Below are 10,779 nucleotides of genomic sequence, written 5' to 3' on the forward strand. Positions count from 1 at the left end.
ACTTGAAATGTGTTGATAATGAAGATTAAAACTAATACATGTCTTCGTTGATTAAACTTATTTAATATATTTATGTTTGTCGAGATTAAACTGAATGTAAGCGTGAGAATCTGAGTGACACTGTTTTAAATAATAAAATGTTATTATTATTTTAATAATAAAAAGTTTATATATAAATAGAAATTTTAAAAAGATTTTATTATTTAGAAAACAGTTCATCTCTATAATATTTAAACATGATCAGAAGACAGTTAAACTAAATTATTTCAATGATGATTAATGGATAAAATTGCCAGACAAATTGTTACTAATACCCTTCTCATGGAAACTTTTACGGTTTTCATGAAAAATCTAATATAATTTTAAATTTTAAATAAATTTCAAATATGTTAGTGTTGGAAGTCTCACATCGACTTTAGAAATAAGTTTAATTTTATAGGATTGGGTTAGGGTCACAGCGCACTAAAAAGAGTGGCGACATAAGTGATAAACATAATGTGGAAAAAGTTGTGAAATTTAAGCGCAAATAAAAGGAAAAGAGCGAAGTTGCTTGTAATTATATGGTTGATTTGACTTGACTCATCTTATGAACACTCTTCGTCAACAACAGCAAAGAGGGTCCACTTGGGAAGGAAGACAACAACTTTTGCGCTATCTTTCTTGCCATGGCCACCGATTGTCAATTCAATTAAATGACTCGTAGTTAATGAAAATTGATCATTTTCTCGGATCACCACAAAACATCCTTCCACTGAAATTGTTTTCCACTTACTGTTAACACTCTTCCCCGTACTTCCTTCTCCACAACCAGAATCATCCAAAAAAACTCTCCTTTCTGCAAATGGCTGAGGCTTTGCTTGGAATTGTAATTGAAAACTTGCAATCTCTTTGCCGAGACCAGTTTTCATCATTTTTGGGTGTTGACCAACAGACTCAAAAGCTTTCCAGCAATCTCACTGCAATTCGTGCTGTCTTCAGAGATGCGGAGAGAAAGCAAATAAAAAACCATGCTGTGAAGGATTGGCTGCAGAAACTCACAGATGCAGCATATGTACTGGATGATATCTTGGATGAATGTTCAATTCACTCCACAAAGATGCACTCTGTTGATGGTCATACTTCACGCCTATCCCGTCTCCATCCTAAGGACATTCTCTTTCGTTTTCATATTGGAAAGAGGATGAAAGACATCACCCAAAGGTTTGATGTCATTCATGAAGAGAGACGCTCGCTTGGATTGTGTGTCGGTGTCACAGAGAAGCAAGTAGTGGATGATGATGATGATTGGCGCCAAACTACCTCTGTCATTACCGAACCCATATTCTGTGGCAGAGACCGGGATCGAGAGGAAATTGTGAAGTTTCTCTTGGAAGAGGCTAGTAACAGTGAAGACCTCAACATTTATCCCATAGTTGGTATGGGTGGACTTGGGAAAACAACTCTTGCCAAGCAGGTCTTCAATGATCACAGGGTATGCAAACATTTTGACTTGACAATTTGGGTGTATGTTTCTGTTGATTTCAATATGAAGGAAATTCTGCAATCCATCATAGAATATGTCACTGGACAAAACCCCAATTTCCAATCTTTAGAAACAATGCGGAAAAAGATTGAAGAAGTGTTGTGCAACAAGAGATATTTACTTGTTCTTGATGATGTGTGGAATGAAGACCAAGAACAATGGAAGCATTTGAAGGGGATGTTACAGTGTGCAAGGGGAGCAAAAGGAGCTACCGTTTTGGTCACAACTCGACTGGAGGAATGTGCTTCCACCATGGAGACACATCACGCGCACCATTTGAAAGAATTGTCAGGAGAAGACAGTTGGTCATTGTTCAAAAGCTCTGCGTTTGGACCAAACAGAGAAGAGAGAGAAGAGCTTGTGGCAATCGGCAAAGAAATAATGAAAAAATGCGTTGGTTCTCCGCTTGCAATCAAAACACTGGGAAGCATTCTGCGTCATCAAAATGAGGTAACACAATGGGAAAATGTAAAAGAAAGTGAGATTTGGGATATCCGGGAGGAAAGTAGTTTAATGACAGGTGAGGAAAATGCTATTATGCGTGTTTTGAAACTAAGCTACTTTAATCTGGAGCTGTCGTTGAGGAGATGCTTTTCTTTCTGTGCAATCTTTCCCAAAGGTTTTGAAATTGTGAAGGAAGAATTAATTCATCTTTGGATGGCTAATGAATTTATTAAATGTGAAGGAAGTGTGGGAGTAGAGGATGTGGGTAATTATGTGTGGAGAAAATTATACTCTAGATCATTTTTTCAAGAAGCAAAGTTCGATGAGTTTGGGATGATTATAAGTTTCAAGATGCATGACCTATTTCATGATCTTGCACAATTTGTTATGGGCGAAGAATGTGTGGTTATTGAGACAGGGAGATTTACTGAGTTGTCTGCTAGAGTTCACCATTTGCGATTGTTAAATAATGATGTTCCTGTCTATATGTCTGCTTTCAAGAAAGTTGAATCCATGCGGACTATTCTGAATTATGGTTGTTTTAGTCAGTTGCCATCAAACCATGGTGTACGAGCATTATGCACAAAATCTTTTCCAAGGATTCCACTGAATGATTTAGTACATTTGAGATACTTGAGTATGCGTGGCCGTTTGGGGGCAAGTGTGCTTAATTCAATTTGTGGGTTGCCGAAATTGCAAATATTGAAACTGAAATCTTGTACCGATGTTGAGCTACCCAAAAAATTGACACAATTACAGGATTTAAGACATGTTTTGATTGATGATTGTGCTTCAATAGCAGAAATGCCTCCGAATATTAGCAAGTTAAGGCATCTAAGAACACTCAGCATTTTCGTTGTGGGTTCAAAGCCAGGGTGCGGGTTAGCAGAGTTGCACAGCTTAAAACTGGGAGGCGCGCTGAGAATCAGAGGCCTAAACAACGTCCCCAGTGAATGGGATGCTAAACAAGCAAATTTAATGAGCAAGAAGGAATTGAATCACCTACACTTGTCATGGAGTAGTAGTACTAATTCAAAAAGTAGTAATGTTAGTGTGGAGAGAGTACTGGAAGCCCTGGAACCTCCGTCAACTCTGAAGAGTTTTCATATGAATGGGTATGAGGGAAGACAGTTATCGAGTTGGATGAGAAGTCCAGTCACTCTAAGAGAGTTGGTGGAAGTTAAGCTCTTCCGCTGTTACAACTGTGAGGAGCTTCCTCCTCTTGGTAAACTACCACACATGAAAAGGCTAGAGGTGAGTGGAATGAAAAATGTGAAGTGCATAGATGGTGAGACGTATGACGGCGTGGAGAAGGCATTTCCATCGTTGGAGGAATTGATTCTGGAGAATTTACCAAAATTGGAGAGGTTGTTGAGGGATGAAGGAGTAGAGATGCTCCCTCGTCTTTCCCAATTAACAATTAAAAAGGTCTCCAACTTTAAATTCCCACGTCTTCCTTCTGTTGAGAAACTTTATGTTGAAAGCATTGACGAAGTGGGTTTCTTCATGGAAGGAGTTGTGGGGAATACGCCCTGTCTAAAGACCCTGAATATTACATCGATTAAAGGAGTAAAGACACTACCTGACCAATTCGGCACGCTGGATGCATTAGAGGACCTTGTCATTGGTTATTGGTATGATTTGGAGTATTTTCCAGAACATGTGTTGGAAGGTCTAACTTCTCTTCGAACTTTAAACATTTGTTTCTGTAAGAAATTAAAATCCTTGTCTGAAGGTGTTCGACATTTGGCGTGTCTTGAGATATTGACGATCTGGTGTTGTCCAGAGCTGGTGGCTCTACCAAGCAGTATGAGCCAACTAACTGCCCTTCGACACGTGTCAATCACGGATTGCTCCACATTACCAGATGGCTTACAACGTGTCCCCTCCCTACGTTCTTTGGATATATGGAGTTGCAAGTGTGCTTCATTGCCGGACTGGCTGGGAGATATATCTACTCTTGAAGAATTAATCATTAATTACTGTAGGGAGTTGAGGTCACTGCCGAGTAGCATTCAACGCCTCACCAACTTGTCTTCTTTATATATAGGCGGATGTCCTCATCTGGAGAAGCGGTGCAAGAGGGAAACAGGAGAGGATTGGCAATACATAAACCACATTCCAAATATAAAACTATTTTATGATGAAACCCACTTTTTATGGTAAGTTCAATAGTGTTGTGGGATTGGCAATACATAAACCACATTCCAAAAATAGAATGGTAATAAACATTTTGAGGTAAGTGAATGATTGTTTAATTTCAACACAAATTACCTCTTCTTGTAACAACTAAGGTTTTAACTGAATCATAATCTATTCTTTGTTAGTAATTTCAAAAACATTACCTCTTCTACACAAATTACCTTTTATGATAATCATAATCTATCTACGCAATTATTTCATATATTTGCAGCAGTGCCAACACCACCTTATACTAAAAAATACCTCTAACGCATGTTTGGTTTGGTTTTGTGTATTTTTTTAAATGGTGCTTAAATTTGTATGATCTATACGTTTCTTTCTCTTGGCTTCAACATGCCATGTATTCTGGTAATTTTATTTGAGTAAAAGAAAAAATACGTATACCATCATCAAATTATCTTTTATACACTTCTTTTCCATGACTACCTACGTACTATGATTATTCCATGTCTACGTACTCACTTGGATATCTAATTTTAAGCTGGAAAAAACAAAAAGTAAAAAAAAAATCTATTTTTACAAGGTTTGCGACATCTTTTTTTAATTATTATATGTTTGTTCATTAAGAATATATATATATTCTCATGATGCTGTTTGAGCCTGGAAAAACTAACCGTCTGTTATTTTTTAGTTTTACAATGTAATGATTTTATTAATTTTTCATACATCTGTTTTATTTTAAAATTATGCATAACTTATTTAGTTTTGCATTTTTCTAGTGTACCAAAGTCACCTTCACTTCAATGAAGGGTGGTAGTAAGGATAGAGTGAAGAGGGCATATCCTGTCTCTGCTAAACAGCTGATCAGATACTGAGTAAAGGAAGAAATTCACTATTTTCGTTCATTTTGTTGCTGAAAACGATAGGAATTCAAACCTGTTCTATTCCAGCTTGTGTGTCTGTCAAATAACAACACAAACAAAATTCCTTCAATGATGTTACAGATTTACAAATGGCTCTGTCCATTTCAGTTACTGTGTCTTAATTGCTCCAAGAAGAAAGCGCTATTCAGGTCTCCATTTTCGTCCAAAGATCACAACCAAATATTGTGATTTGCGGAAGATTTTAAATCAAATTATGTATATAAATGATGATAATTTTCACCTTAGAAGATATGAGAATGAATTATGCTCTGTAATCATTCAATTCATTTCATCATGAAACTATGTTTTTCTTTTCCATTGAAACCAGTTTCTGTTCCTTATAAGAACAATTTTAATATAATATCAAATTCAAAGAATCTTATTAAAAATAATTTAGATTGGATACTTTGACTTTTATACATGTAACCAATATTAAACGAGTTTAAAAGAATACAGTAACATCAAACTAACTTAAAACATCGATTGAAAAGTCTAAATTATAAATATTAATCAGAATAGAATTGAAATGTATTAAAAGATTAATACTGAAAATTAAAACAAATACACGTTTTAATAAGATAATTAATATTTATTTTAATTATACAAGTTTATTTGCATGAGCATGTTTATAAACTACATTTATAACTGTCAATTTAATTCATTCCCATCCAATAAAACAAATAATTCTCCCTTTTCAGTTTATTTAGTACAATTTTAACCATTTACATCAAATAAAATTGAAAATTGTGTTACTAATATTGTTTTAAGAAATCCAAAGTGAAGCCTAACCTTGTTTTCATGAGAACTTAATAAGAGACTAAGTGTATTGCTAATGAAGACTTCCTCTGTGTTTTGGACCCCTGTTTTACACCATCTAAATTATTATCTGTTCGATGAACCCTATAATTACCCCTAATTTCGAACTATTTCAAAATACGTATATTTAACCAATTTTTAATTATTCATTTCAGAATATTTTATGATAAAATTTAGTCACCAAATTACATTTGAAACAAAATTTAAAATTTATTCTAACTTATTCTTTTAAAAAGTGTGAAATATGAGCCTATTCAACATAAATTAACTGCCATCCAATTCTGAACCATTGGTAGATGATAATCTCACAGACATCAAAGTATATTATATCATAATCATCTGAACCATCATAAAAACAACGTTTTATTATGACCAAATTCGTTGGAATACATCATATCACTGTCACCACCTTTCACGAAATTCGGAAATTCCAGTTAGACGCAGCTCGAGCAATGACAGATGAAGATCCCTTAATTAGGAGACTCTGAGAAAGCTTTTCCCTAATCATTTCCAAAGGTATTAAATTTGCGCTTCTGGAACAAAGAGAGATAGGGTCAAAGTATTAAACCAAAACATGAAAATATTTTCAAACATTAAATGCAATTGCAATCGATTGCAATGCACTTCAACAAAATATAAAAATATGGATAACACAAAACAAACTGATACTTTATCAGAATTCAGTGATCAATTGTCCAGATACGTTTCTGCATGCAAAGTAGCTGCATGTCTAAATTTCTGTTCATGTTATACACAGTTCACAAAGCTTATCTATCTACATTAATCAAGATAGAACTTGAATGATTTATTTCCCATCTTTACAGGTCAATAACACACGCCAGCAGTTGAAGATGATCCTGTATCCTTCACAGGAAGTGACGACTTGAGGACCATTCCTCCAGCACTGCAGTGATTGGCCCTAATATCACCAAGCTTCCTGGGACTGTAGTCTTCCATGTTGCATACTGTCTCTGTTTTCACTTTTCCCATCTCAGTAGTGATTGTTTTCAGACGGATACGCTCAGCTCTCGAGCCAATAACTTGCCCAAGGATAGAAGCTATAATGGTCAGTGCCATAGCTGATTTAGGCATCACCACTGATTTCCGAAGCATGGCTATAAAGGGAACAGCAGCATGCACGGCCACAAACCAAGATAACGAGAATTTCGCGGTATGTTCCTTCCACATGCCAAAGGGCACGTTAACCGCCATGCCCAAAGCTGCAATAACAAGCATTTTTGCAGGAAGAGGCTGAGGGCGCAAGTTTTTCACAAGGGCTGTTCGGGCAAGGGCAGCCCTTGCGGCAACAACTGCTGGTGGACATTTAAGCTTCATTCCACTTGGTGGCCGAAAAGCTGTTGCAACAAGGGGTAGAACGTTGCCTACAGCTCTATAAGACTTGGCAATTGGGCAATTTCCGTTTGCCAACCATTCGTTTCCAAGGGCCTCGTGCTTTGATACATCACCCTTCTGGAATGAAGCACGACAGAGAAAGAAAATTCAATGCAAATCGAGTTTTGAATGTTACGTAACCTAGTTGACAGAGTTAGTAAGCAACACGAAAAGAAAATCATGATTGCCAACACTGACAGCAAAGTTATTGATAATAAGATGGGTGTAAATTTATCAAAATGGTAGACAATTCGATCATTGATGATCTTGTGCCCATAATAAAATCACATTTTTCCTAACAGAAACTAACTTCATGATGAAACGCTAAACGATACAACGGATTTCCTTCAACAAATATGGTTTCAAGTGTGTGTGAGTGTGAAATAAGACGAGAAATGTAAAAAGAAGATAAAATAAAACGTTTACCTGAGATGAGTGTTCCTTTTTATTTGATGATTCGGAATTGTTCTGCTTCTTCCATTTCTCGGAAAAATTCCCAAAACTAAATGGGCCTCCTGGTCCAAAGGTTGACAAACTAATGGTGGCAGCTTTCCCCGCTAAAGGGTTGAAAACAGGCAAAGAAACAGCAGCTTCTGCACTGCCACTGTCAAAGCCAGTTTTGTCAGTTAGGGGAACCACCCCATCCTTCCCATGAAATAGCTTAAATGCCATGTTAAAACTGGGACCATCTTCAAATATAGGACCTTTGGCTCCATGCACCTAAACATTGAAAATGAAGAAACAGGTTCACATATTGGCTCAAATATGAACGAACTACGATACAAGATTGGTAGAAAGGACACAAAGATGAATGGCTTACAGGAGTGGAGATTTTGGCTTGGAAGAAAGAGAAATTTGTAGGTTCATTGATGTTCCTTAAAAACGGGCACCTTTGAATGTCATTCACATCAAAAGGGCACTCAGATCCATCCCCGTTCATTCCCTTTGAAAAGAAGTTCATTGTTTGCTGAAACAATTTCTTCTAGAAAGAAGGAAAAAAATCATAAATCAGGTGACATCAAAACCAATCATATTAGAGAGAATATATGTCACTTTGCAAGGAACAAAGTTCACAATCACATAAATCCACATGTCATGAAATATAAGACAGAAATGAAAGATCTAAAACGAGTAAATGTGAAAAAAACAAGAAAATTATGCTTGTAGCATCAATGAATCTATTACAAGGGAACAAAAACATCAAGGGGAGAAAATGTATAGATCCATCTCTCAATCATTGTCTTCAAAATTAAATAACAACTTACATGTGTGTTGAAAACATAAAGACTAAAGCTACTAGCCCTCAGTAAAAAATGTGAGAAACTGTGTGAGAGCAAACAACTAGACTCGCATGCTTTGCAAACCAAAATGAAGCACATTTTTGTTCATAAAGAAGCTAAAAGTAAAAAATGAACACAGATATATCAGAACAGAATCCCCCATAGTTCCCTGTTCACGTCAGGGGAAAATGCTACGGCATGACAAATCCACAAAAATCGAATAAAATTGTGCTACAATTAAAAATTGTAGAGTGCATCGTTATCAATGACATTCTACAGCTACAGTATCATGCAACGATTGGAAACTTCAACACAACACACATACACATGCACACCGATAAATAATCATAATTCAAAATTATTAAGGCCAGTCCAGTGCGTACCAATCAATCAATTATAAAAGAACGGGGAAAATGCAGAAATTGCGAACCGTGAAAATATTGATAAAGTTAAACCCTAACGAAAAGCATGAATCCGTTTCCCTCCCCGAATATATAATGCAAACGATTGAACAGAGAGAAGGAAACTAAGCTACGGGAAAGCGAAAATCGAAAAAACGAGAAGAAAGAAGAAGATACCGTAACCAGAGAACTGCGAAGACGTGTGGCTACCACAGGCACGTGGGAAGGGAGCACACGGGTTTTAAAGAGATGAACGACACGTGCCTTCACTAGTGTATTTTTTTGTGAACCTCGTGCAACCGCAACCTTCAACTATTTGGAATCTCTGCGTGGAAATTAAATTCACAGGAAAAACTAAATCAACTTTTATCCGTTGTTTCAGTGTAATTCATTTTACAATTATTTAATTACCTTATTTCTCACTTAATTTTAAGAAATTCTATCTGTTATTATAATAAGGGTCCTAATAAAATCACGGTTTAAGTATAATTAATAGTCATTAACTTCATAAACATTTATATTAAAATCTAAAATAATTAACTTCACAATTAAAATAACATAAATTCTTAATTTAATAATTATTAATGTAGTTTTCATAATTTATTTAAAAGATTAAAAAATGTCCCTAGGTATTATACATCTATAATCTATAATTTATTTGATACACATAAAATAAAAGTTAATAAAATTATTAAATAATTTATGTGTTTAAGACTTTATTATATAATGTTTATGAACATTTTTATCATATAAATAAAATAAAATTACGTTAATAATTATTATGATCAAAATTTACATTATTTTAATTAATAAAATTAATTATTATAGATTTCAAACATAAATATAGTATAATAAATGATTATTAATTATACCTTCAGATTATTTTTAAGACACTGATCAATATTCTCCTTATAATAAATAAATGTACTAGAAAAGGGTTTGTATAAAGAATAAAACATGCATTTTTTTTTTGAATTATATAAAAATAAATAAAATAATAATAATAATAATAATAATAATAATAATAATAATAATAATAGACAATACATATGAATATGGATATGTACCTCTTAGTAAATTTTTATAGCACAAAAGTTCTTAAGAACTCTATGTAAGTGTTAATATCATAAGGAGGAGAAAGCGATAATAGTGTATTAAAAAACAAACCCTTAGATTGTTTATATAGGGTTTTGAAGGTAACCAATTTTTTATCATAATCACAAAATCACAATAATAATATATGTTATCTTCTGTATTGTTTTTGTAATATTTTGAAGATAACTAATTTTTATCATAATCACAGTGACAATATTTGTTATCTTTTATTATCAATAAATCAATTACAATATCGTAACATAATCTATTTCTAAAATAATGCAATAATATGTGTCATTTTTTATACTGACAAATAATAAGAAAATTATAATATATTTTATTTATAAATATATAACAACACTTATTATTTATCAATAAATTAAGTAAAAATTACAATATATTTTATTTATGAATATAAATACGTACACTATATGTAAGATAATAAAACAGACTAATTCAACCTGTTTTGATCCTAAATCGTTAAAAATGACTTGATTGGATTGACCCCACCATCAAAACCTGTTACTTTATTTTTTTAATTTTAACTTTATTTTTATTTTTTATTTTTAAAATTTGTTTAAATATATATTAAAAACATTTAATAATATAAATATTTTCTAATTTTTTTATTAATTAATGTTTTTAATAAGATAAGTTACGATACTATTACGTATCTACATATTAAAAAATTTAATATAAAAATTTAATTTTTTAAATGATTTATATAAAATTTTAAATTAAAATAAATAAAAAATTGGTTAATG

General features: G+C 33.6%; 2 protein-coding genes across 8 annotated transcripts; one reads left to right on the forward strand and one right to left on the reverse strand.

Moving 5' to 3' along the window:
• Positions 1 to 567: 567 nt before the first annotated feature.
• Positions 568 to 5,306, forward strand: LOC114173420 (putative disease resistance protein RGA4). Of its 2 annotated transcripts, none has more exons than XM_085669972.1 (2): positions 568 to 4,128; positions 4,888 to 5,306. In XM_085669972.1, the coding sequence occupies exons 1-2, from the start codon at positions 842 to 844 to the stop codon at positions 4,913 to 4,915; spliced, it is 3,315 nt and encodes a 1,104-aa protein (XP_085526098.1). In that variant the 5' UTR covers positions 568 to 841; the 3' UTR covers positions 4,916 to 5,306. The 2 variants fall into 2 exon arrangements, 1 of the variants encoding a protein (XP_085526098.1); XR_014993055.1 differs by having other exon boundaries at positions 569 to 4,204.
• Positions 5,307 to 6,495: 1,189 nt separating this feature from the next.
• On the reverse strand, positions 6,496 to 9,216 carry LOC114173425 (uncharacterized). Of its 6 annotated transcripts, none has more exons than XM_028057813.2 (4): positions 9,098 to 9,216; positions 8,060 to 8,221; positions 7,666 to 7,959; positions 6,496 to 7,317 (listed from the first exon to the last, which is right to left on the reverse strand). In XM_028057813.2, the coding sequence occupies exons 2-4, from the start codon at positions 8,198 to 8,200 to the stop codon at positions 6,673 to 6,675; spliced, it is 1,080 nt and encodes a 359-aa protein (XP_027913614.2). In that variant the 5' UTR covers positions 8,201 to 8,221; positions 9,098 to 9,216; the 3' UTR covers positions 6,496 to 6,672. The 6 variants fall into 6 exon arrangements, with proteins under 6 accessions (XP_027913614.2, XP_027913617.2, XP_027913618.2 ...); XM_028057816.2 differs by having other exon boundaries at positions 8,060 to 8,218; positions 9,098 to 9,215; XM_028057817.2 differs by lacking the exon at positions 9,098 to 9,216 and adding an exon at positions 8,903 to 9,080.
• Positions 9,217 to 10,779: the final 1,563 nt, after the last annotated feature.

The sequence above is a fragment of the Vigna unguiculata genome, chromosome 2 (genome assembly GCF_037176805.1).
Source record: "Vigna unguiculata cultivar grain cowpea cultivar isolate G323 ecotype 2 chromosome 2, ASM3717680v1, whole genome shotgun sequence".
NCBI lineage: Eukaryota > Viridiplantae > Streptophyta > Magnoliopsida > Fabales > Fabaceae > Vigna > Vigna unguiculata.